General features: G+C 39.6%; 1 protein-coding gene across 4 annotated transcripts in view; it reads right to left on the bottom strand.

Moving 5' to 3' along the window:
- Positions 1-27,732, bottom strand: part of ACSL4 (acyl-CoA synthetase long chain family member 4) — a 79,730-nt gene that overhangs the window by 14,537 nt on the left and 37,461 nt on the right. The window contains exons 3-14 of one of the 4 annotated variants that reach the window (XM_077888325.1): positions 25,255-25,785; positions 24,829-25,006; positions 23,544-23,653; positions 23,285-23,423; positions 17,966-18,116; positions 17,688-17,811; positions 13,624-13,695; positions 9,469-9,608; positions 8,382-8,554; positions 6,031-6,105; positions 3,084-3,275; positions 1,742-1,856 (exon numbers count right to left, since the gene is read on the bottom strand). In XM_077888325.1, the coding sequence (XP_077744451.1) occupies positions 1,742-1,856; positions 3,084-3,275; positions 6,031-6,105; positions 8,382-8,554; positions 9,469-9,608; positions 13,624-13,695; positions 17,688-17,811; positions 17,966-18,116; positions 23,285-23,423; positions 23,544-23,653; positions 24,829-25,006; positions 25,255-25,605 (1,820 nt within the window). In that variant the 5' untranslated portion in view covers positions 25,606-25,785. The remainder of the gene's footprint in view (positions 1-1,741; positions 1,857-3,083; positions 3,276-6,030; positions 6,106-8,381; positions 8,555-9,468; positions 9,609-13,623; positions 13,696-17,687; positions 17,812-17,965; positions 18,117-23,284; positions 23,424-23,543; positions 23,654-24,828; positions 25,007-25,254; positions 25,786-27,732) is intronic. The other 3 variants (XM_077888326.1, XM_077888327.1, XM_077888324.1) reach the window with 3 other exon arrangements.

Below are 27,732 nucleotides of genomic sequence, written 5' to 3'. Positions count from 1 at the left end.
GGAAAATAGTATGGCGGTTCCTTAAAAAAATAAAAGTAGAACTGCTGTATCCTCTGGCAATCCCATATCTGGCAATCTCCATGTTCAGTGCCCAGGAGACACCACCCATCCGCTCTTCCTGACTTCAAGTGCCTCCCGTTGCCACTTGCCCATGACAAAGCCAACAGTCCATGACCTCCACACTCCAGAAAGTGGGCCTCATCCCCTTCCAGCTCCCAGCAGGCCCTGTTCATCCTCAGTCTCCCACTGCTCCACCATCTGGTCTTAGCCCCCAAAAAGGGCCTTCTCTCTCCCAGAAAGGCTGGTCCTCCTGCCTTCTCCACCCCCTGAATCCCCAGGGAGCTAAGGCAACATCAAGACCTATGGGCTCCTGTAACACTGTGAGGGGCTCAGAGCAGCCCCAATAAAGTTCTTGAATAGTTAAAAAAAAATCCCAAAAGAACTGAAAGTAGAACCTTAAAGAATTATTTGTATACCCATGTTCTGAGCTGTAATATTCACAATAGTCAAGAGGTGGAAGCCACCAAAGTTGTCCATCATTGGATGAATGGATATACAAAATATGGTCTATACATGCAATGGAACATTATTCAGCTCAAAAAAGGAAGGGAGGTTCTGACACCTGGTACAATACAGATGAACCCTAAGGACATTATACTGAGTGAAAGAAGCTAGTCACAAAAAGACAAAAACTGTAGGATTCTATTTAGATGAGGCATGTAGACTAGTCAAATTCACAGAAACAGGAAGGAATTGGTGGGAGCCAGGGACTGGGTCCAGGGAAAATGGGGAGTTGTTTAGTGGCTAGAGTTTCAGTTTTGCAAGATAACAAGTTCCAGATACTAACTGCACAATTATGTGAACATACATAACACTAGTCAACTGTATACTTAGAAATGGCTGAGATGATGACTTTTAGGGATGCCTGGGTAGCTCAGTGGTTGAACGTCTGTCTTTGGCTCAGGTCGTGATCCTAGAGCCCTGGGATCAAGTCCCACATCCGGCTTCCTGCATGGAGCCTGCTTCTCCCTCTGCCTGTGTCTCTGCCTCTCTCTCTCTCTCTCTCTGTGTCTCATGAATACATAAATAAAACCTTTTTTTTAAAAAAAAAGATGACTTTTATGTTCTGTGGGATTTTTTTTTACAATTATGGTTTTTTTAAAGGGTGTGATAAAGCCCATAAATATGAATTCTATTAACATATCAAGAAAATGGCCCAATCTCTTAGGTATTTGATTTAGAAAACTTGTACCAGCTATGTTCTTAGGAAAATTACTTAACAACTTATCTGTCGTTAAGGATGTTAAGTGAAGTAAGTTTTCTGGCATGGCTAACTAAGTATTTATGGCAAAACACAGTTGGTGTCAAGGAATTAGTGAAGGGCAGCATGGGTGGCTCAGCAGTTTAGCGCCTGCCTTCAGCCCAGGGTGTGATCCTAGAGACCCAGGATCGAGTCCCACATCAGGCTCCCTGCATGGAGCCTGCTTCTCCCTCTGCCTATATATCTGCCTCTCTCTCTGTCTCTCATGAATAAATAAATAAAATCTTAAAAAGAAAAGAATTAGTGAAAATGTCTGAATCATCTCAAATGATCTTCAAGCTGTTGAACTTTCATAAATATGTTACATTCCCCAAAGCTGATGAAATGTTATTTATCTTATGATTATGAGTGATCAAAATGTTTTCCAGTTGTCCTTTTACTCTAAGTATAAGGAAGCACAAATGCAACTTTTAAAATTACCTTTTGGCAAAAGCACAGATGTTGTCAATGAGTGGACAGTTCTTCAGTGCAGCTTCCACCTTCCCGAGAGATACATATTCTCCTGCTTGTAACTTCACCAGATCTTTCTTACGATCTAGACGTCAGTTGTGAAGAATGTTATCCACAGTCTGTTTTCTTAAGGTGTGCACAATTCTGATTTTCTTTCAGTCTCACTGCCTTAATATTTATTCACAAAGATACTTCTCCTAAAATCATGTTATATATAATGCTTGTCCATACACATCAATTAAAAAGAAAATACCTAGCTGAAGAAGTACTGGCTCAAATGTTCTACCCCATACAGAATGCTTCAATATCTTATTATAATCTTAAATACCATAATAGACTTAATAGAAGGAACAGGATCCTGGAGCATAATTTTTGGATAACAGCTCTGCCCATTACAAGCTATGTGAGCCTGGGCAGGTCAGCTGACCTCCCCAATCCTCAATTTTATCAGAGATACTGATACCTACCTCATACAAGCATGTAGCACCATGTCTGGTATACAGAACATGGTAATAAACGTTCATTCTCCATTTTCCATATACGACATGATCTTGTTAAAATGACAGTGCTCCTGGCACAGGATGGCACAGCCTGAATTGGTTGCCTTACAACTTTGAGTTGAGTGCCAACTTGCCTATCCGTAGCCTGGTAACCCATTCTAGGTGCCAACAGAAACTGCCTTTGATTCCAGTGCAAATAAGGACCCATAAAAAGGGGGGCAGGGGTGGGGGAAGGAAAGGGACTGGTCCTATGGGGATTTCCCCAGCAGATCTAATTTCTAGATGAAGAACCACCTTTCCCAGGAACTAACTATATTCAGGTCAGATATGGGTCCAGAGATAGATTTAAATGGACCACTAGGATAGGACTGAGGAAATTTAATGGCTTAAGAAGGACCTGACTGGCACCTTACAGAATGGTCCTTTCCAGCTAACTAGTCACATTTTTATTTTAGGTTCTGCCTGCTTGAAGTGAATAAGCATAGGGCTATCTTGGAGTTAAAAGTCTATTTCTGTAGGCTCAATAAGGGCAGTGCCAAACCAACTGACATTCTCAGAAGAATGAATTGCTGTTAAGGATTTATAATTTTCCAAGGCTCAAGGATCGCTGGAGCCATAAAAATAGCCTCTAGGGAAAGTAACGTGTCCACACTGCTTCTTGAGTGGGGAGGTAAATGGTGAGGAATTCTATTCTATGATATACTAGGTAGGGTATGTTAACAGTAGATGGTTATATAGTACACCATGTGTAGCTGACCAAAAAATACCACCTCTGAACAATCTTTGTTTTCTCACAAAAAGAACATACTGACCTATAATCTGTAAACATCCATCAGGATGAAATTCTCCAATATCACCAGTGCAAAACCACCTTTGGCCATTTTCATCCACAGAATAATCCTCTGCTGTCTTCTCTTCATTTTTAAAATATCCCATGGAGATATTTTGTCCACCAATCACGATTTCACCTCTGGGGTTTGGCTTGTCATGAATTGTATAACCACCTGGAAGCCATGAAATGAAATTAGTTACTGTTGTAACACAAAAAGTACTTGCATTAATTCTCAAAACTCCTATGCTAATAGGTTTCTGCGTATCAAATTTTATGTCACTTTATGGGAGAATATTAGTTTATATTTATTCACATTGACATGAGGATCATGGGTAACTGTACTTTCAGAAGTACCAAGGAAGGCTCAATGATGATCACCAACCACCACCTATGCAAACATTCCCAACAACCAAAAAATTTCACACTTAGAATATCATTAGAAGTTGGGCTTCACAGAACTCTGTTAAGACAAAAGTACCCCCAAGAAGGTTAACACTTGAAGCTGTTATAATTACTAATATGCCGATATTAATGCATTTCAGATTTTTTTCCTAAGGAGATTTTATTATTTTGTTATTAAATTTTATTTAAATTTTTATTGGGGCACCTAGGTGGCTCAGGGGTTGAGCCTCTGCCTTTGGCTCAGGTCATGATCCTGGGGTCCTGGGATCGAGCCTCGTATCAGGCTCCCCACAGGAAGCCTGCTTCTCCCTCTACCTATGTCTCTGCCTCTCTCTGTGTCTCTCATGAATAATAAAATCTTTAAAAAAATAAGAGAACACTGAAATAATTGACAATAACTCTAAAGTATTTTACCACTATTTGTTTCCTATTCATTACTGAATAAAGCTTACTTTAAGGGAAATATACAAAAAACCTGAATCCACAACCTGAAATGTTGGATTTTATGTCCTAAAAGGATTAAAGCAGAGTTCCTTTCAGCTGTTAGCTGCTTTTAAATTTTTACACTAGACAACACTGCAGTTGGACAAAACCCACTGTATGTAAAACATTAAGCTCATTCCTATTATAGAAAGCACAGGTTCTGATTGATGGCAAGTGATGTGGAGCATTTTTTCATGTGCTTGATGGCCATGTGTAGGTCTTCTTTGGAGAAATGTCTGTTCATGTCTTCTGCCCATTTCATGACTGGATTGTTTCACTCATATGTGAAATATAAGAAAGAGTGCAAGGGACCATAAGGGAAGCAGGAGAAACTGAATGGAAAAAAATCAGAGAGGAAGACAAAACATGAAAGACACCCAACTCTGGGAAACAAATGAAGGGTTGCAGAAGGGGAGGAGATATGATGAGAGGAGCACCGAGTATTATACTATATGTTAGCAATTGAATTTAAGTAAAATATTACAAAAAAAGGAAGCAAAGTTTCCTTCTTAGCAAGGAAATCTCCAAATACATTTCCAAAAATGGACCCACTCCCCAAAACGGACATTAAAGCACAATTTCAGAAAATCAGAAAATGAAGATTAGAGGCAAAATTTGTCTTACCAAGTTGTAATGATATACTGTTATTTTCTCTGATTTCACGGCCTCATAAATAACTCATCTAATAAAACAACTGTGATGCTGAGTCTCAATACAGCCATGCCCATAGTGCCTATGTTCTCTGCGGATTTCTATCCTAGAACTGGAACAGCAATGACCATAGGAAGAATCAGGAGGGCTTACGCCCAAGATGTAAAACTCTTGGGAATGCAACTGGATTTCATATGCCATTTTAAAAAAGAAGTGGCTGTCTGCTCATGGAGCACTGACAATAACACACATCATAAGAAAGTCACAGAGGAGAAACAATTTTAGGGACTTCGAGTTCATGTCAGATAGAGCCCATTCATTTTCTTGGGTTTGAACAACTTAAGGAAATTGTCCCTAGAAGGTCAATTAAATTTTCTGTCTATGGCTCCATCCCAAGGTGAGTAATTCCCTTTTGAAATGATTAGCTTTTTAATTGCTTTTGCTTTATCTGGCAAGGCCAGGCTGTTACATTATTTTGTGGTCAATGCACACATTTCGTGTTTTTCACAATTTTCATCAGGAAGACTGATGTATTTTTGTCTTCAGCTGATTTTTAAAAATTTTTTGTACATTTTTTATTGGAGTCGATTTGCCAACATATAGCATAATAACAGATCTTCTAAGCACAATATCTCCAAAGAAACAAGAGCTTTAAATGTCTTTAGCTGATTTGTCAAAAGGTGTATTACCCATGTATATAAAGTGCATGCGTCCCTTTGCAATTACATATACAAATAAAATTATCCAAACAGCAGGAGAATTGAGTCTCAACTGTGAAAATGTTTGCTGGGATCAAGAGCTAAGGGGTTGGGGTGTGTGTGTGTGTGATCAGTCTATCCCCTAAAAACCTGGGGTTTCCAGGCACTTGGGTGGCTTAGTGTTTGAGCGTCTGCCTTTAGCTCAGGGCATGATCCTGTGGTCCTGCAATAGAGTCCCGCATCAGGCTATCCGCAGGGAGTGCCTGCATCTATCTCCCTCTACCTATCTCTCTGCCTCTCTCCATGTGTCTCTCATGAATAAATGAATAAAATCTTAAAAGAAAAAAAAAACACATGGGATTTCATTTCCTGGCCCAACTAGCAAAGTTGAGCTTCAAATGTTAGGATATATCTCCTTCTCCAAACCCAGGGAATGCCCCACTAAGAAAGTTTTTCTTCTTTACCATCAAGTATTCTCAAGTTCACAATCATTGTGCCTAGATTCTAGAGATTTTCTTTTCATCTTCGGAACCTGAAGATGTTACTGAGGAGAAAGAAAGGACAAGGAATAAGCAGAAGGAGAGGCTCACTTGCTACCACAGACAACCTAACACTTTAAAGCCTGGGTATGTTGAGGCTCACAGTGGTTTTCAGCATTTGTCAAAGCAGTAGAGCTTGTCATAAAATTCTTACCTTCCTGCCAGTCTTTCAGCTTAATTTCACAGCAAATAAGAGGAGCTCCAACTCTGCCAGTAGTATAGTCAGTAACTATGAGGGAAAATGTAACAAAGACGTTAGCATACCACATTTCAGACTTGTGCCCAAGGGAAACCAGGAATACTGGAGTCAGAGCCGGAGTCTCACAGATGACAAGAAAGAGGCCATTGTGAGTGCAGAGCAAAGTGTAGTCAACATTTCAATATTTCAACTTCATTTCAACAGTGCAGTCAATTGCAGTGTTACATCATTTTTGCTTCTCAACAGGCTGTCTTTCAGATAATTAAGTACAAAATCCTCTGTTAAAGGAGGGGAGCTGGCTCCACCATTATCCACCTAGGATTCCAGTAAGACAGATTCAGATTGCAATTCCTTCTCTACCACTCACTGATGGACTATGTAACTTGGACAAATTACTTAACCCCACACAAAGCCTCCATTTCCTCATCTAATAAATGGAGAAAGTAAGGAAACCTACTTCTTGTAGGGATATGCCATAGGGATTAAATGAGAAGATGCTTGGAAGGTGCTTAACACTTGTTGGCACAAAATAAGTTTTCCATAAACATTAGCTGTTATTACCAAACATGATGATGGTGATGATGAGGAGGATGATGATGATGATGATACTCTCCTTTTGAAATCTGGATGCCCTGTTATGCATCATCAAGTATTATAGATCATCAATATTGTACCTAGCGTGAAACTAAGCACTGAAAAGAGAAAACATCTAAAGAAGGAGACTGTACCCTCAGTGAACTTACAAACAACCTGGGCCAAAATGCACGTGAAACAACTTAGAACACATTTAAATCGTCACTTGCACGGTACCGGCAGTGAGCACAACAGCACCCCAGAGACTAGAAAGATCAATGTAAAATGAAATCATGCCTGGTTGGCTCAGTCAGTTGAGCATTTATTTTCAGCTGGGGTCATGATCCCAGGGTCCTGGGATTGAACCCCACATCAGGCTCCCTGCTCAGCAGAGAGCCTGTCTTTCCCTCTCCCTCTGCTGTTCCCCTGCTTGTGTGGCGCTCTCTCTCACTCTCTCTCTCTCTCTGTCAAATAAATAAAATCTTTGTTTAAAGAAACCATTGGGAAAGACTTAATTGAAGAGTTGGGCATAAAAAGGCAGCTGTGACCAGTTAGCCAAAAGGGCATTCTATGAGAAGGGAAGAGAAAATATAGATAGGTGAGAGCAAGAATGCCCACATGAGAAAGAATGAGGAGATTGGCTTGTCTGGAGAGCAGAGCCAGGTATGTATGTGGAGATGTGGGAAATAATGGATGGGGATGATGACGCCAGATCAAGGATGCCTGGAAAGCTAGGTTTGCCAGGGATGAAGCAGGCTTTGAGGTGGAGGTGTCTAACACAAGTACACGGGATCAATCAGAAGTGATATCATAAAGTCAGGCACAGCAGTCCAAAGGCTGTTACCTCAGAGCAGTGTGAAGTAATAAAAGGCTCAATGCCAAAGTCAGCATGCAGGGGGGAGGAACAATCCAATGGAGAAGTGGGAGGACCCAACAGAAGTTAAAGACACAAAAAAAAAAAAAAAAGAAGTTAAAGACACTGAAAAATAAACAGATGACTTCAAAGCTAATGCCTTCAACGACCTTAAGGATGGTAATACCACTGTGTGCAAGCAAACAATCTGTGAGATGGAGAGATGGTATGGGATGATGGCACTGATTCTGGACACAGTTTAAGTAAAAGTGGGATAATCCCCAAAATATTACTTTACCCAGTATTTCCCAACCCAGGATGATTTTGCCCCTCAGGGGATATTTGGTAATGTTTCCAGTTGTTCTACTGTCACTACTGGGAGGAGTGAGTTACTCTTGGTATCCATCTGGCTGCTAAACATCTTTATGCACAGGAGAGCACAAACAATAAAGAACTATCTGGTTCAAAATTTCAGTAGTGCCAGGGTTGAGAAACCCTGCCAAAGGATGATGAAAATACCAGAAGAGAAAACAAACAAGAAGTCAGGACTGGGATATGCATTCAAGAGGGAGCATAAGAATGATACTTTATTCCAAGAGTGTAGTTCTCCCAGGAAGTAATCATTTAGAGAGTAAAGATTAAAGGCCCAGGGTGAAGAATTCTGAGGACTGAGTGGCATCAATATTTACAGGGCTCCAAAATAAAGGGCACAAATGATGGTTCAAATAAAAATTTCAAAAAACTCCAACTATTCAAGGTTTGCCCTGAATCTGATATTACTTATGAGATAATAAAAGTGCCATGGCTCCCAAAGCTAGTGTAAATGGGTTTTATTGGTGGCAACTGACATCGAATTATTTGCCATGTTACCAACACTCACCTTCAGTAACTGTTCCAGCGCCACATGATTCTGTCAGTCCATAACCTTGACCCACTGGGCAGCAGAAGCAGACATTCATGAATCGGTGTGTCTGTGGAGACAGTGGTGCTCCACCAGACAGCATCATGCGGACATTCCCTCCCAGCAAAGCCTTCACCTTTTTAAATAGTAACCTTGAAAAAAAGAGGAGGGGGGAATAATTTTAATACTGCATATATTGTTCTTGGTGACATCTTAATTTATAAGCTCTGAGTAAGATTTCTCAACTTTGGTTGGACACCTAAGTTTGAGAACCATCGTGGTGATTAACAAGAAGTTAACAAAGTGAGATGTTCACAAAACGCTTTGAAAAAAAATGCCAGAAAATGCCAGATGGTAGTCACACCTGTGGTGAGCTCAGCATAATGTACAGAGGGGTCGAATCACTCTGTTGTATGCCTGAAACTAAGGGAATGTTACATGTCAACTATATTTTAATTTTTCAAAATGCCAGAAAAACTCATAAAAATGCAAAAAAAAAGAGTGCAGTGTCAGGAAATTGCTTTCACATATAGTAAATGAAAGAAAACGATGATGTCAAAGGAAAATAAGTTACAGTTCTCTTTAGAACATTATCGATATTATTTCTCTCTTAATGGAAAATGTTTCCCTGTCTCCACCCCCAGCACTGCATTTTAAATAGCTGTTATATTCATCTACTTATTATACTGTTTTATGAATACAATAAATTAGAATCCTTCATGCGTAATAAAATCTTGATCCACTTTTAGTTAGAAATGACCCTTAAGCTCAAATGTCTTGATTCAAAAGTCTAGTTCTTCTTCACAAGGCCAGATTTTAACATTGAATTTTAAATATTTACTCGATTATTAAAATTTGTTAAATTGCCAAGATCAGAGCTCAGGATCCTCTGTGTTGGCTATATAAGCAATGAGGGTTAGAAGCAAATAAAAGAGAAATGCAGCCTTATGATGATGGTGGTGATGCTCAAACTAAATTAACTTGCCAGTTACTTATTCAGTTTCCAGATATACATACGCAAGAAGATTTAAAGGCTCACACTATAGAGTCTATGAAATGTACTTACAGATTGCAAAGTGGCGCATCATATCCTTTTTTGATCTGTTCCAATTTGTAATCATACCCTAACTTGAACAGTGTTTTCTGAATATAATTCATCTCTTGGACTTTGCTCATAACATTCTTATAAATTCTATCCATGATTTCCTAAAAGGTAAGCAAAATATTCAATAATCTGAAAAGAATTACACCAACACTGAAACAGTCTTTAGGTGAAGATACCTTGTTTACGTCATCTTAGGTAAAAGTCTTCAGCACAATGGATATATTTATTATATGATTAATTTTACTAAATTTACTTGTTCATGATTTCAAAAAGACTAGGGACAAGTATAGGGGTTTTTCAGTTCTATACACTAACTTTATTAAAAATTTTTTAATGTGGGATCCCTGGGTGGTGCAGCGGTTTAGCGCCTGCCTTTGGCCCAGGGCGCGATCCTGGAGACCCGGGATCGAATCCCACATTGGGCTCCCAGTGCATGGAGTCTGCTTCTCTCTCTGCCTATGTCTCTGCCTCTCTCTCTCTCTCTCTCTCTCTCTCTCTGTGTGTGTGTGTGTGTGTGACTATCGTAAATAAATAAATAATTTTAAAAAAATAATAAAAATTTTTTAATGTTAACAGGACTGTAATTCATTCACCTCCCCCATAAAAACCTTTTTTAATTCTTTTCTTTCAAATATATTCACTTATTTTCAAATAGCACCAGAACACCCAACTAGGGTGAATCTAATCCTGATGGCTTTTTTTCACTACTACCTTGTGACTCAGTGCATGGCAGAAAGATTTACAGTATTTCTTTTTTTTTTTGATTTACAGTATTTCTTTAAAAAGTTTACTTACAGAGTTTTCTAGAGTTTTAGGTCCCTATAATTTAGGCATTTTGATTCCCTTTCCATAGAACCTAACTAAGATAACAAAAAAGAATATAGGATTCTTGCTCACAGCTCCTTGGAAAACTAAAAGCAGGACAAGGTTTGGGAGATAGTGACTCCCAAGGTAATATATTTAAACAAATAGATAAGCAAAAAAGCCCAGACTATCACTAAATGTTTTCTAGAAATGTTTTTGTTAATCACAAATTAACAAGAATTATTGCACAAAGCACATCTATTTATAAATATCTGGTTTTAAATATTTAAAGTAGCCATTAGGGTAAATTCAGTTGTGCTACAATGAATAACTTTATGAACGGCTCTTCCAATATGAGAATAGAGCTGTTCACAAATGAAGACAACAAAACCATCTTTTACATTATGCTAAACGAAATAAGACAGACGGAAAAAGACAAATACTGTATGATCTCACTTATATGTGGAGTTTAAAACAGCCAAACTCAGTAACAGAGAGTGGACTGGTGGTTGCCAGAAGCAAGAGGGTGGCAGAAATAGGAGATATTGGTCTAAGAGTACAAACTTACAGGTAGAAGATTAGTTAAGTCCTGGGGATGTAATGTACAGCACAGCATGGTAACTATAGCTAACACTGTATTGTATATTTGAAAGTTGCTAAGAGTAGGTTTTAAATGTTCTCATCACACACACATATAAATGGTAACTATGTGAGGTGATGGGTGCATTTCACAACTTATACATATATCAAATCATCACATTGTATACTTTAAACTGATACAATGTTACATCAATTGTATCTCAATAAAACTAATGGGGGTGCAGAGAAGCTACTACAGGATTCAAGCATAGTACAATGTAGTTCTGTCCATTTCCACAGATGGAATCATTATTATATAACTGAAATATTTGACTAGATCTGTGATTGAGAAATTCCAAAAGTTCCCTAAAAGACTTTTAATATCCCATAACTACCCCTCTTATAAAAGTGAACAGGATGTTGGGTGGGAAAAAAAGCATATGGGAATGAGACAGATGTGTGAGAACTACCTCCACTGCTCCTTCCAGTAGATGCAAGTCATAGGCACAGAAAGGCCTCAGTGAGTAAGGAACATAAATGATACAGTTACAATAAGTTGGCAGAATTTATTGTTAGTACATGAAGTCACCCTCTACTTCAACCTGATAATTACATGATGTTCAACTGAGTCACTGCTTATAAGAAGCAGTGATTTATTCTAAATTCCCTCTTTTGACTATGTGAATATGTGATACTAAATGAATCTTTTATTCTGACCCAGTAAAGAAAATATGATCTATCAATTCTTGGTGTGTGTATATACACACACACACACACACACACACATATAGGCCTTTTTTAAGGCCTATCTACAGAGGAGGAGGAGGAGCTAAGGGAACAAAGTTGGGTGAAGCATCAGTGACCACCAATATGGGAGATGGCTTATTATCCCTAGATCCGAAGAGGTAAGTGGAGAGAAGTATTACTGGAACCTGGTTAGGACAACAGCTATGGGCAAGGCCTGGTTACAGCCAAGGGTAAAGAGATTGTCCAATGGGCATCTGACAACTTTCCAAAAATCACAGCCCAGAAGGGAAGGAGAAAAGGCACTAAGTGCGCAGAATACCCCCTTCTCTCCTCCTGTCCTGTGATCTCTCCTGAGTGCCAAATAATTGGCTGAACCCAACCAGAAATCGGAAGTCAAGCAATGCCCTGGTAACTCATCCACAGAAGTTAGCCTTCTAAGACACAAAGTAAAGAAGAATGGCCAATGTCCAATTAGAAGATACACAGCCTATCAGCTAACTCCTGTTTATTCTTCATTCCTAAATTCAGATAGTACTTCCTATAGTCTATGGCCCCTTTTTTTCCCTACGTTCTCTGATACGGTTTACTAGGGACCCCTGCACTTTGGGTAATAAACCCAAAATACTGCTTCCCCAACCAAAAGAATCCTAAGCAGACAGACATAGTCATTAAGACAACTCAGTTCACACTTGAACTCTAGCATCTATGGGCTCTGTGACCTCAGGCAAGTTTTTTCCTTTATGAAACTGGGAAAACAGGATCCACCTAGAAGAGTCTTAGGGAGGATTAAATGAGAGAATTCATCTAAAGCACTTAGCACAGTGCCTAGAACACAGTAAGCAGGTGTGCTATCATTAGCATCACTTTCTTATGCTTTAATGAGAAGCTTCTTGAAGCTTGTAAACTTGCTGAATTCTACAGCACCTCTAAATAAAAAGACAAAGGTTACTCTGACCTATCTTAATTCTTTGGTCATTTGGTAATTCTGTAGTTAGAAGCTTAAAAAAAAAGTTACTTCCATCTCTAATTCTTAGAAAACTTGGGTTTTCTAATCTAATCACAATCTAATCTCTGACTTTCCATGTGTAAAAATAGTTCTGAGAAAGATACTGGGATAAGACTTCAAATCTGATCATAATATAAGCAAGTCATGATACACAGTCCCACTAGAGTTCCCAAGCCTAAAAGTACTAGAATATATTTGATTATGCAAGTATGAAACATGGTGTTAAGTATTTCAGAATTTATTAGTAAAAGGCCAAAAAATGAAACACCTGGGTGGCTCAGTTGGTTAAGCATCTGCCTTCGGCTCAGTCATGGGGTCCCGGGATTGAGCCCTGCATCGGGTTCCCCGCTCAGCAAGGAGCCTGCTTCTCCCCCTCCCTCCTCTCTCTTAAATAAATAAGTAAAATCTTTTTTTTTTTTAAAGGCCAACAACCTGTATCATCTTTTCGTAAGAGGCACTATTTCACATAAGGATTTTAAATATCTAGAAGTTATCTTTTTTTTCTCTGGAAGCTCTCTTCAGTGCCAGTTTCCTGGCCACTCTAAGGGCTGGGAGGCTCAGATCCGAGACTCAGTTCCATAACATTGGATATGCTGTGTTGGTTCTCTGGGATGGCCTACGTTTCATGTTTTTTTTTTTTTTTTAAATCATGAAACAAAAATGATCTTTAGAATCTCTTCTACCTTTGAAACATTTTTTTTCCTTTGAAACATTATGACTGATTCTCACATGAGGTGATCTGAACTCAGGTCATTTTTAGCCCTTGATTGTCAAGTATCAGCACCACTTAAGCAGGCATACATTTCAGAAGCTTGCCATCTAATCCTTCCCAATGCTTATGAGAGATTTAGATGAACACATTTGCCATAATTCCCAACAAAGTAAAATCAAAATTTAAAACCATACACAAGTCCCTTAGAGTATTACTCTTTAAAAAGTCTGAGTGGGAGCAGTAAATGATATTTACAATCTATACTCACTGGAACAGCTGCCATGAGTGTAGGCTTCAGTACAGTACAGTCTCCTTTGCTTCCTTTTTTAATTTTGCTGGACTACATTAAAGAAAAAGTAAATACAATCAGGAAAGCCAACCTTCACAAAAAAAAATGCTGTAATTTGAGGACTAACACTGACAGTGACAAATTCACACATGGAATTTGCTCCTCTACTGCCCTGGGATTTACCGGTTCAAATTTTCATAACCTACAAAAGTCTAGAACGTAAGTGTTTTAGCCTGTAGATTAGTTCTTCTAGCACGATTTCAGCCTTCCTGTGAGTTGAAATGTTGATTCAGAACAAAGGAGAATGAGATATTTTGGTAAACTGAGCATTCTTATTTATGACATATCGACCACAGCACAAACCATCCATCTAAAAAAAAAAAAAAGGAAAGAAAAACAGAAACCCTCAACTAAGGTATATTGAGCACTAAAACAAAATTGAATGTTCTTTGATTACCCAAATGGTAAAGCCACCTCTCAAAGTCACTGCTATCAACTAACATCATACAAAAACACTCATTTGATAACATTTTGGTTGACAGAATATTGAAGACACTGCCAGTGACCATGTAGGGATATGTATGTATGTATGTATGTGTGTGTGTATATATGTATATATATATATACACATATATATGTATATATATGGATATATATGTATATATATATGTAAATGTGTATGTATTATGTCTTTCTTGTGTTTTATTTCTCACACAAATACTTTGGGATTTCAAATGTCAGGTCAGCAGGTGGAACCACTGATAAGGGAGCCCACTGAAAAAGGGAGATTAAAATAAGAAACTGGCTGGGGTGCCTGGGTCATTCAGTTGGTTGGGCTTCTGACTCTTGATTTTGGCTTAGGTCATGATCTCAGGTCATGAAATCGAGCCCTATGTCAGGCTCACATAGCTGGTGTGGAGCCTGCTTAAGATTCTCTCTCTGCCTCCCTCCTCCTCTGCTCCCCTCTCCCTAAAAACAATTTAAATAAATAAAATTTACAAGTGAAAATAAGAATCTGCTGTAATGCAGTTCATTAGTCTATAGTTCAGATGTAGGCTCTGTGAGTCATGTTGACACAGGCAGGAAGAAAACCAACTCTTAAGAAACAGTGTGATCTGCCAGCAGCACCAGCCTCGTCATTTAGAAGGTTCTGCTGGCAGAACTCAATTGCTTTTATCCTACTTTAAGATGGATAAGGGAAATAAAAAAACTACTTGTTTCATGTATGTGCAAGCGTGTGCACATTTGCAGGTGGAAACCTACATCCCCACATACATACCACACAAGGGAGAGCTGCCCTGTGGAGACATAGATGGACTATTATGTCCTTCGAGTAAGAGCTGTCTCCCCCCGCCCCGACTGTGGTCCTGACCACTTGTTGCTTTAGAGAGCTGTTCCAGGGAGCAGTAGCCACAAGGAGCCCCTCCTCACTGTCTTTATTACTCTGGGTAATGGTATCAGTTAGTTCTCTCGTCTCTTTAAAAAAAACAAAACAGTTTATTTATTCATGAGACACACACACACACACACACACACAGAGAGAGAGAGAGAGAGAGAGAGAGAGAGAGGCAGAGACACAGGCAGAAGGAGAAGCAGGCTCCATGCAGGGAGCCTGATGTGGGACTCGATCCCGGGACTCCAGGATCACACCCTGGACTGAAGGTGGTGCTAAACCACTGAGCCACCCAGGCATCCCTAGTTCTCTTGTCTTAATCACAACTGCAATAACCCTAGTTATGACAACATCACAATTATCTGCTGGCTTCATATGGGGTGCCTCAAGCCTCCCCCATCTTTCTGATTTCTGGTGTGATGTAGATTCCTGGGTTTTAGATTCTTGAGATTGAGACTCTTTATTATAAAATTCATGAAAAGGGTGGATGGGACATTCAGTCCATCTGCCCACTTCCCTACATCGAGGCAACTGTTTTCAGAAAGGCAGTGAAAACAAGGGTTGCTAGTCCCGGGCTTCCGAACTTTCCTGGGGGGGCGGGGGTGAATCACACTCAAAACTTACTGAAATTCTTTTCACATTTTCAAAATATATTAAGCATAAGAAAAACCCACTGCAGTGCATTGAAATGTAATCACCACAGATTTTTCTTTTTCTTTACCATTATAAAGTCCCCTACAAATTTTGTTTTACAATTCAAGCCGCAGTTTCATTCACAGGTCTATTTTAAACTCAACTTGAGCAAGTCTGGTTTATTAGTTTACTTCATTACTTATTCTCTCCACCCTGTTCTAACAGATCTTAAATGTGAACTTTCTGTTGAGTGGTTAATCCAGTAGCTTTCCAACTTACAAACAGGTTGTGTTCTTTAAAGTATCAAGTATGTAGCTGTTTAGAACACAAAACATTTTCTCATGAAAAAGCCACTTAAAAGCAGTGGTTGGGGGACGCCTGGGTGGCTCAGGGGTTGAGCATCTGCCTTCAGCTCAGGGGGAGTCCCACATCGGGCTCCCTGCATGAACCCTGCTTCTACTCCCTCTGCTTATGTCTCTGTTTCTCTCTGTGTGTGTCTCCCATGAATAAATAAATAAAATCTTTTTTTTTTTTAAAGAGGTGGTTGGATTATCCTGGGGGTTGGGGGGAGGTGGTCATAACTAGGAAGGGACATGAGGGATATTCTGGAATCCTAGAAATGTCCTTTTTCTCTTAAGATTCATTTATTTATATTAGAGTGAAGAGAGGGGCAGAGGGAGAGGGAGAGACAGAATCTCAGATTCCCCACTGAGCATGGAGCCTGATGCAGGGCTCCATCTCACGACCCTGAGATCATGACCTGAGCTGAAATCAAGAGTCAGACTCGACCAACTGAGACACCCAAGTGCCCCAGTGTTTTTTTCTTAATCTAGATACTGATGGCCACAGAAGCCTCTATGTGTATATTAAATCCAATCAAGTGGCGCATGTAAGATTTGTGCACGTTAAGTTATACATCCAAAAACAAATTTTCAAAAAGATGGTTGGAATCTCAAATTCAGACACATCCAATTAACCTTTCTGCCTTAATATTACATAACTAACCTAATCTCTCCTAAAATGGTAATTCTACCAAAAAAAAAGTATAATAATTTCTAATTGTGAGCATCAAGGACCACGTCTTCTTGCCAACTGCATGCTTTACAGACACTCCCAAATAAAAGACAGCACTGCCTAAGTCATAGTGGGCCCCTACGGGCAGAAGTGTCAGAAGCTGCCCCAAGAATCAAGTCATTCCACCTACACTCAGTTTATCCCTCAGCATTTGGGACCTCACAGCAACATTAGAAACTCTTTTTTGCCCCAATGTCTGGTTGACACTTTTCTATAGCAACTCATCCAAAGAACAAACTCCATGTAACTGTGGACAGTAGGTACTAGATGTGTGATTTCGAATGGGCTTCCAATACAGGAGTGAGCTCTACCATTGTTGGCCTTCCTACTGTCAACAGCAGGGAGAAGGGAGAACCTGGACTCAGGGCACAAAGCCAAGCATTGCCTTTGGATATGCAACACTACTTTCCACGATGATGGAGATGCTTGGTCCCTGTGCTGTCCAGTGTGGGAGCTGCTAGTGACACGTAACTATTGAGACCTTGAAATGTGGCTAGGGCAACTGAGTGGTGAAATTCTGCTCATCTAATTGTGATGATCTCTTGTTCAGTATGTGGCTAGTGAATACCACAGTGCTAGAGAAACCACAGAGTCAAACTGGGCCCCAATCCTCCCACCACATCGCCTCCCAAAAAACCTACCACTATTTGCAGATCATGTATCAAAAAGGTTCAGTGCATTCATGCTCTCTATCCTAGCTATCCAGAATCAACATCTAATAAAGACAAGATGAATTAGTTTCAAATCATTTAAAAAGATGTATAGTGATGCTAACAAATCCACAAGATTATTTTCTGCAGCTACATATTTGCCCATGGGAGCTATTTCTGATGTCAGGGAGAAGGCTTTCACAGAATTAAAATATCTCCAGTTTCAGTAATTCGTTGTCAGCCAAACAATGCCACTTAATATGATCATGCCAGTATAGTGAAAAGCTTGTCACCTGGTCAGAGAGTGTAAGTGGAGAAGAATATCCAATCCTACAGCCATAGGTAAAGCAAGATATCTCTGCTGTCAATTCTAGTACATGAGCCAGAGGCAAATAGCCAATGTATGTGTCCTTTGGTCTAAAACAAAATGAGAAAAACACTTTAGCCATTCTTAAAAAGGTGTGATAATTAGAAACATCAATAATCTTGCCATTTTAATACAGATCGAGTTTAGAGAATGCCAAACATGAGCTCTGATCTTTAAGAAGAAAGTGGAAGAATTCTCTCTTACCCCAGTCCAGGAATTCTCTCACACTGGCCTGTCATTCCAGCTATCAAATTGCTATGGTGCATCATCACTCCCTTGGGTCGGCCAGTAGAACCACTGGTATACATGACAATAGCCATGTCCGAAGGAGTTGGTCTATTTGGAGGGACGCTCACTAAACAAATGAAAGAGAACCATATTTTCTTCAGTTTAAAAGTTAGATTGCTAAACAAAGATGAAGATTTTTAAGATTTTTTGCATCATGGTAAACTACGTAGAATACTCTCTCCTGATAATCACACAAAGTACCGATCAAACTGTGGTTACCTGCAATGAGAATTTCAAACTCAATTTGGCCCATTTTCTGGATGCTCAACCCAATTCCTGTCTACTCCTGCCTTTCCACTGTGTTGAGGAAAGCTATCCAGGACTTTGAAGAATCGGGAGGATAGAGTATTGTGTGCAAACTCCTCAGGCCTCAGTCTTCTCATCTTTAAAATGCGATGGCTGGACCTGATTGTGACTCTTAACTACTGGTGGGCATGAGAATCACCCATGGAACTTAAACAAAAACACTCTCTATCTCTGGTTCCTAGCTCTGAAAACTCTGTGTCTGGAATGGGGTGAAGGCTCCACAGGTGACATACACATGCCTGATTGGAAACCACTGGACCTGATCTTTTTTTACCTGGTTATAAAAATAATTGTATTTTATAAAAAAAACTGAACCATGGACACTGAGTTAGATAATCATTATACATTTAACAGATTATTTTAAGATTAGCTTCCAAGCAACAAGTAAAATCCAAAGAACACCAAACCAAAATTAACCTTTTCTACTGTTTTTATCATTGCTTCTTGAAATCTCTATAGGAAATCATTTTTGCAAAGTACTGAATGTGCAGTTAGATGAAAAGAATGGTATAAGAGGTCCTTTCTCTCTGACTCACTCGCTCACTCACGCCTCTAGTTAGAACACTTGTCATGTGCCTGGCTTTGGGACTCTTTTGGGTCTTCCAGATTTAGTGCCTATTGCCCTATCGGGATTGGATTATACTTTGATTCTGTTTAATCAAAATTAGATGGGAATTTTCAGATACTGAGAGAGAAAGGGAGAGACCGACCATGTGGAGGGGTTTATAAGCACTTCACTCCCTACCAAAGGTAATATCTAGATAGTATCTAAGCTTCATTCTGTCTGAAAGCAGGGGTGTTTAATCATCTTAGAAGTCCTGAGCTCCAGTGCTATCTTTGCTTACTGAATGACTGGAAGAGGAAAATAGAGAGGTCTTTATTAGACACAGCCATCTTGAACAGGGGTCAGCAGACTCTTTTTGCAAAGGACCAGACAGTAAATATTTTAGGCTTTGAGGGCCATACAGACTCTGCCAAAACTACCCAGCCATAGACACTTGTTAAATAGTCATGATGGTGTTCCAGTCCAACTTTATTTACAGAAACAGACAGCAGGCTGTAATTTACTGACCTCTATGCTAAAGTTGTGCTTCTCAAACTATGTGTTGTGAGGACCTCCCCCCCAATAATTTATGGATGGATGCTTTTGGAAAATACAATAAAAATGTGTTATTGGGAAAAGGAAATTAAGATAACATACGCACTTAAAAAGGTTAGATTAAAAAAAAACAGACAACACATTACATTTCAATAAATACAATTAGAATAGTCATACACAGAGAAAGTGAATTAGAAAAACTAAATATTGCTTGAAAGTATCTTCTAGCCTACCAGTAAAGAGAACTGATATTATCAACATTACATTTTTGTCATTCTACGATACTAACAGTTGAGTAAAATTGAAACTCCCTGTTTATTAAGTGCCTAGATGCACACTCTAAGCAAATGCTGGATATGTCAGTATTTTAAAACTGTAATGTGACATAAATTTGTTTCTTGCTGTTAATTTATCTACTATGGGCTGACAAGTGTTATGTGGATGAGATAATGTTTATCTAAACTGCTTCTATGTTTTAAAAATAGCTTTATTGAAGTATATTTGATACATAAAGAACTGCACATATTTAACACATACAATTTGGTATCTGGACATATGCAAACACCTGTGCTACCATCTCCATGATCAGGATAACAGACCTCTCCATCCATCACTTCCCTCCAATTCCTTGTGTTCCATTGTTGTTGTTGACTTGATCTGTCAGGTGACTTCAACTCCACAATTCTAACATGCTAATTTTATTTATTTATTTTTTTTTCTAACATGCTAATTTTAAACAGCACACTGAGCCTTCCACTTTCAAGGTAGTATATTGTAGTAAGCTTTTAACCTCCTTTCAATTGCAGGATACACCAAAATGGCCGAGAATCCACAGTCACATTATCAAAATTAAATAAACATTTTATAAGATTGGTAGATTTTTAAAAATCAGCTTATAGGGCAGCCTGGGTGGCTCAGCGGTTTAGTGCTGCCTTCAGCCCAGGGCATGATCCTGGAGACCTGGGATCAAGTCCCATGTCAGGCTACCTGCTTGGAGCCTGCTTCTCCCTCTGCCTGTGTCTCTGTCTCTGTCTGTCTGTCTGTCTCTCTCTTTCTCTGTGTCTCTCTCATGAATAAATAAATTAAATCTTTAAAAAAATAAAATAAAAATCAGCTTATATTCTTTATGGTACTATAATGGTGATCCTGTAGTGGTGGTGCTAAAATGGTGATACCAAAGATTATACATTTGTCCAAATCCACAGAAAGTACAGCACAAAGAGTAAACTCCAATGTAACCTATGGGCTTTGGATGATAATGATGTGTCAGAGTAGATCCATCAATCGTAAGAAATGTACCACTCTGATGAGAGATGCTGGTAAAATGGAGGAGCCTATGCATTGTAGAGGCAGGGAGTGTATGGGAAACCTCTGTATCTTCTCCCCACTTTTGCCATGAACCTAAAACCGCTCTACAAAATAAACTCTATTTTTTAAAAATCCGTTAACAAAAATGAATTACATTTTTATGTACCAGTTAACTTTAAAATTTTAAAGTGTGATTTACCACCGCAATAACCAAAGATAAAGTTTTACTTAAATTGGGTAATGCTAATATCCTTAAAGATATCTACTGTCGGAGTGCCTGGCTGGCTCAGTAGGAAGAGCACATGACTCTTGAGCTTGTGAGTTTGAGCCCCATGTTGGGTATAGAGGTGATTTAAATAAATAAAACTTAAAAAAATATCTCTACTGTCAGTTTATAAAAATCAAGCAAATAAGAACCGCCGCCTTTCTCTGATGACTAATGGAAGCCATAGCAGTAGATAGGCTTCTCACTCTCAAGACATGTGACACTTCATTTCCTGTTATCATAATAACCTACTAAGGTGAAGTATCACCAAAAAATACATGTGTCTCATTACTAAAGAGAGAAACAGAACTAGGTGGGATATGTAGTCTATCAGGTTATTTCTTACATAAAATTATAAGGACCAATACCCAGGATCCCTGGGTGGCGCAGCGGTTTAGTGCCTGCCTTTGGCCCAGGGCGTGATCCTGGAGACCCGGGATCAAATCCCACTTTGGGCTCCCGGTGCATGGAGCCTGCTTCTCCCTCTGCCTGTGTCCTCTGCCTCTGCCTCTCCCTCTCTGTCTCTCTCTCTCTCTCTCTCTCTCTCTCTATGACTATCATAAAAAAAAGGACCAATACCCCTTATATTTCGTACCAAAATCCTTTGGTGAATCAACAGAACTGGCAACAGATCTGTATCAATAAGGACCTCCCAGTTGACCTCAATCTTGCAGGGTCAGTCTGGTGTTGATAGACAATTCTCTATGGGTCTCTTGAGTTTCTGCGTATCTTGTGAACAGAGACAGTGACTGGGTGCCAGACTATCTTTTCAAGGATATGTGCACAATAAACAGCTTTGGAAAATGGAGACCGTGTCTCCCTGCAGAGCCAAAGAGTAGATGTGCTTCCTGCCCAGTACAATAAAAATAATCTCTCTCTCTAGGGCAAAGGGCAGTCATACTGCCCTCTATAAAATATTTGGGCTCCCTGATCTCATGGTTGTTCTCCTGTAACACGACTGACTGCGGGTATGGGTATCATCCCACCCTCTTCACACTGCTGTATGAAAACTGGAATGTGGGGAAGCAACACAAATGCTGACAGTCTGGCTACTGCTTTTGCTGTGAATTAAAAAACTGTCCTTCATCTCTGACTCAGGAATGTTGGACCTCCAAGAAGCTGTGGCTGGCTCACTCGTTTGCTTGCAAAGTAGGGTAGAGCCTCAGCCTCCATGCTATTCTCCACACTGGGTAAAAAGCTAGAGTCTCTCTCTGTTATTGCAAACATGTTCGGTCCCTAGTGGTCATATACTCAGAAGGTAAAGAGGGGTTCAACCAACATTTTTTCCTATCAAAATGAATCCTTTTCTCAACTAGTAGACTATTGTGATCTTCACATTAAACATAAGGAAAGAAACTATTTAAATGAAGTCTTTAGGGATGCCTGGGTGGCTCAGTTGGTTATGTGTCTGCCTTTGGCTCAGGTCATGATCCTGTGGTCCTGGGATCAAGCCCCATGTTGGACTCTCTGCTCAGTGAGAAATCTGATTCTCCCTTTCTCTCTCCCTCTGCTTGTGCTCTCTCTCTCACCCTATCTCAAACAAATAAAATCTTTTAAAAAATAAATAAACGGAGTCTTTAATTTCCTCAACCCTCTGTCCTGATGACCAATTGACATTTTGCCACAAGGCACATCTACTTGTTTCAAATGAAGTATCAAATGCCATCTCAGTGGTGGCATAAATCTGAGCATGAGCTTGGCAAACAGCTTTGTGTCCTCTGATACATCATTAAAAAATCACTAGCATTAAGCAATTCAAAAGAAGAAAGGCTATTGAGTGGAAGGCCTGAGATCTTTTCTTTACGTGAGGTCCAAGTTGGAAAGTTAGTGGGTTACTTGGAAAAAAAGAAGTTTGGCAGCAACTGCCATAAAGTCTGAACCACTGAATACATTAACTATCTAGTAAACTTTATTTTATTAAGATTTTATTTATTTGACAGAAAAAGAGCAAGCATGGGCTGGGGGGGAGCCAATGCAGGGCTCGATCCCAGGACTCCGGGATCATGGCCTGACCCAAAGGCAGATGCTTAACCAACTAAGCCACCCAGGTTACTCCTATTTAGTAAATTTTAAAAGACTGTTTACCTTTGAGGAGAAAAGAAGAGAAAACTTTAATCATATATGGCCTTGATAAACATTTAAGAAAATTTTTTTTAAATCAAAGAAGTTTAGTTTCCACTTCGATTACTCCTTTTCCTAATCTACTGAGATAAACCTCAAGTAGACTAATACATTTTGGTTTCATTGCTTTACTTACAGTTTTCTGGCTTGGATCCCAACTCTTCTACTGATTGCATGCTGTGAATCTCAAATCCTTCAGGGTATTCTACTTTATTGATAGTCTTATTGTCCACATAAATGATGTGTTTAACACAATTGATATCTAATAATGCTGTCTGTTGAGCAGAAAAAAGATTCAGCTATTAAATGCAGGCCTGTAATAAACTCAATTATTGGGCATTTTCATGTCCTGTCAGAGAACACTACCATGAATTCAAAGAAAAAATTTTATTTACCTTAAGTTTACTTTCTAGAAGTTCAACACTAGTAATCAGGTAGGTAGCCTCAGATTCATTTAACCCATGAACTACAGCTTCTTTGCCAAGTGTGGCATATAAAGTCACAACTACATAACAAAAAATAAAACACATGTTAACTGATACTCATTTATGAGGTACATTGTTTAAGTCAGCCTTTTGTGATGGGTACACTCATGGATGCAAAAACATTTTATAATGTCATTAGATTTCATAGTCTCCACTATTACCTTTAAACATTGCCTGAAACTTCCTGGTAGCCCCAATTTCTCCTTACAAATAAATTCTCAGGATTCTAACATCCTAAACCTGAAGAAATGCAGCAATACTGGAAGTGCTACAACTGTTCAAAAATTAGTCAATCAAGATTCTCAAGGCCCATAAGTTTCTGGCTGAACTCTTAACTTAGGTCAGACCAAGCCCACCTAGAACTACCCTGTGACAAGCGCTTTCCTTGGTCATAGCACCAAAAAATGGGTAAGTCCTTGAGAATCTTCAGACTGAGGATCTTAAGTCAGAATCATGTTATCATTCCTTTTAGGGAGTTTTTTTTAGTGGGCCCAGTGTCCAAGTTGATTGGTGACCTTCAAGCTGTAAGTGGGTGGGCCTATATTTTGGAGCTACCAGACAAAGGAAACCTAAGCTGAAACCAAGATCAGTTAGAATCAAGGGACATCTGCTAAACTTAGATCAGATTGGAAATTCAGCTCTACCCTCGTCCTGTGGGAGATAATAATTTCCACTTTGGAGTTGGATAAATGACTTTGCAAACCCAGAAAACTGTAAAAGTAAGTATAGGGATGATAAAAATTTGGCAATCATATCTAATGTCAGTTCAAGCTGTTATGTGCTCATTTCACATGTAAAATGGAATAAGTCAAAGAGGAGGCCTCGAAATGAAGCAGTGAACTAGAATAATCCTAAGCAATGATTTTTGTTTGTTTTAATCATTATTTTGTGTGTCGCTTCCTAAATCATACCCCCAAATCCCAAATCTTTCAGGTATAATTCACTTCCAATTGAAAAGTAAAATTCTAAATTGTGTCCATTAAGCTGCCAATTCCCATACTGGCTCTAAGAAATTAACTTTCTTTAACAGGAATCATCAGAGAGCTTTTCACCTCAGCATGTACTGTTTTATGTATAGAACTTATGCAGAAAAATTGCTAAAGACCACCTACCATGAAAACAATAGGATTGCAGGACAATTTCACATGTTACTAAAAACCTCTTTCCTCCCCTTCCAAAAATGTAAGGCACTTACGAGGGAAGTTGTACTTAAAGCAGGTCTGAGCTGCAATCATCCATTCGGCCCTGGTCTCACAGAAAATGGCAATAGTGTTCTTTGGTTTCAGTCCCAGTGCAGTGAGTCCACTACCAAAATTATTCACTCTGCAGTTCACTTCAAGATAGCTCATCCATTTATAACTCCCAAGAATTAACTGTTAAATGGAGACATGCTCTAATATGAGTATATTTATTCAAACAAGCAATTAAAAGGCTATTCAAAGTATAGAACTCTAAAACTGCCTTTAAGTAAATATACAGAAGCTGTGAGCACCTTCTGTGAATTGGTTACACAGCATATTTACATGGAATAGCAGCATATTTAAAAATGCGTTTGATGTATGCTACAGGGAAGCATACCTTCCCCTTCAAAGAAAAATTATAAAGCACAAAGATGCCATACCTTCTTAAAAACCTTTCCATTCGGCTGCATTTCATTTTCTTCACTTAGGATTTCTCTGGTCCCGAGGCTGTCCTTCTTCCCAAACTTGGACACGGCATGATCAAATAACTTATCCAGAGTGTCAGCTCCGGGGATGTCTATGACAGCTAGTGAGTCGAAGTGCGTGACAGAGCGATATGGACTTCCAGGTTTGTCTGAAGTGGGCTTAGCTTTTATTCTCTTTGCCATAGCGTTTTTCTTCTTGGCATTGGTAAGAAAATACCATGGAATAAATATAAGGGCACTGTATATTGTTATTAACAAGTGGACAGGCAGCAAAATAATGGTGAGCACGTTTAGCCTAAGTTTCATAGTGGCAAGGCTTCTACAGTGGTGTTTATTTCTTGTTATTCTTTGGCTGCAGAAAGCCTTATTTTGCTGAAGAAGGCAATAACGGAAGCAGCAGTAAGAGTAGCAGTATAGCCAAGGCAGTTCAATTTTAATGATACAGATAAAAGTTAGTAATCTTTGGAAGCTGACAATAAAGTACACCTGTAGGTGAAGACAATGAACCAGGCAGAGAGCAGGAAAAAAAAAGACAAAACAAAACAAGAGCATTAACAAGTTGATAGCAATATTGATTTAAATACTCAGGTCTTCAGTAGTTTATATCATTGATCTGATACAGAAAGTTGAAATAACTGGTCTGAAAGACTGGCACTTTCCATTTTTAAGCATTGCCATAAACTTCTGAACTTAATTTTGTCTGGGTTTTTAGGGATACTCTACTCTGAACATCACTCTGCAAGTCACTTGAGTGACACTACTTTCATGCTTATACAAACATATGGCAGGGATAGTAAAGTTTGGTTGAACCTTGGGAATGCCAATAATGAGGTTTCTCTTAAATATGTAGATAAACTGGGTAGATTTAAGTAGGGTTAGGTTTTGTACCTGAAATGGGAGAAATACCTCCCCTTCCCCCCCCCCCCCCCCGATTTAGGCTTATTTCCCAACGATCAACCCAGAAATGCTATTCTGAGCTCTCGTTAAGGTCAATTTCTGAGGTAATGCTGTTCACTAGCTCCTATCCGCCCACAACTGTTAAGCAGTATAATGGCCAAGTCATTTCCTAAGTGTTCGTTTTGTGCTCAGAATTGCACCCAGTGCCTGGGAACAGCAGAAGCATGGGTCCAAACTAGTGTCATCCCCAGCCCTTGCTCATGACCAGTCAGCACTTTATGAGGCAATCAGCACACAAGTCAGATCCAGTGTTTTTCAAATTGTTTTTGGTGGGGCAGGGGCTGAGGGGGGGGGCAGCTAAACCACTTCTTCAAATAAAAATTCATGCAGACTTCCCACCTAGGTGACTAAAGCAGAACTGCTCTGGCTTAATTGGGGCCTGGGGGTGTCCAGGGCCCCACCCTGGACTGCCAGGAACCCCACTCCCAGAGCAACCACCGCTGAAGCATTTCCAGGGAAGAGCCTTGCAGAAAGAGTGAAGTGCTATGGTGTGTGGTACATGCAATAAATGCAACAGGCATTCAGAGGGAGGGCAAGCAGGCTCTGTGGAGAGGAGACTTATTAAACTGGCCCCAGAAAAGGAAAGAAAGAATGGAAAGCATTCCAGGCAGGGAAGCCACATGGAGAGACACAGAGGTAGGAGTGAAAGGGCTTTGAGGGGCTGGAGAGTGCCAATAAGGAGGCACTCACTAGCCTGAATGGGGCACAAAGTGCATGCACATTGACTAAAGAGCTTATGGTAGTACAGGATCTGACAGATCAGACAAAGTAATTTTGATTTGATTGGGCACAAAACCAGGGGCTATTGCAGGTCAGAGAAATAGTGCCAACTGGACAGCAATGGCCTTAGGGGTAATAATAATTCACAGGGGGCTGGGCCTTCCTTCAACTGAGAAAGCTATTTTGGTGAATGGCGGCGTATTTCAACTATAAAAATTAAAATAATAGTTCACTTTTTTTTAAAATTTTTATTTATTTATGATAGAGAGAGAGAGAGGCAGAGACATAGGCAGAGGGAGAGGCAGGCTCCATGCACCGGGAGCCCGATGTGGGATTCGATCCTGGGTCTCCAGGATCGCGCCCTGGGCCAAAGGCAGGAGCCAAACCGCTGCGCCACCCAGGGATCCCTAATAGTTCACTTTGAAGAGACAAATTGAAGCCCATCCTTCTGCAACTCTTGTGGGAATAGACTATTGAACCCAGGGCAGTTGTTTTTACACCAATTACCATAAAGTGGTAGCTTAATCCTGCCTCAGGTTTTGTGCATGTCCTTAAACTCAGTGGGGGTAAAATAAGCAAGAAACTACTAGTGGAAAGACCTGGGTTTCGATCTCCATCTCTGTCACTAAAACTCGCTGTGTAAGCTTGAGCCAAACAATCTAATGGAGCTTAATATCAGACTAGATCAGTAGCCCTTTGCTACAGAGGTGATGGACCCTTTTAGAATCCAATGAGGGGATGCCTGCCTTCAGCTCA

Source organism: Canis aureus, chromosome X, assembly GCF_053574225.1.
Source record: "Canis aureus isolate CA01 chromosome X, VMU_Caureus_v.1.0, whole genome shotgun sequence".
NCBI classification, from domain to species: Eukaryota; Metazoa; Chordata; class Mammalia; order Carnivora; family Canidae; genus Canis; species Canis aureus.
The sequence above is the reverse complement of the archived record's forward strand: the minus strand, read 5'-3'. Positions and strand labels throughout refer to the sequence as shown.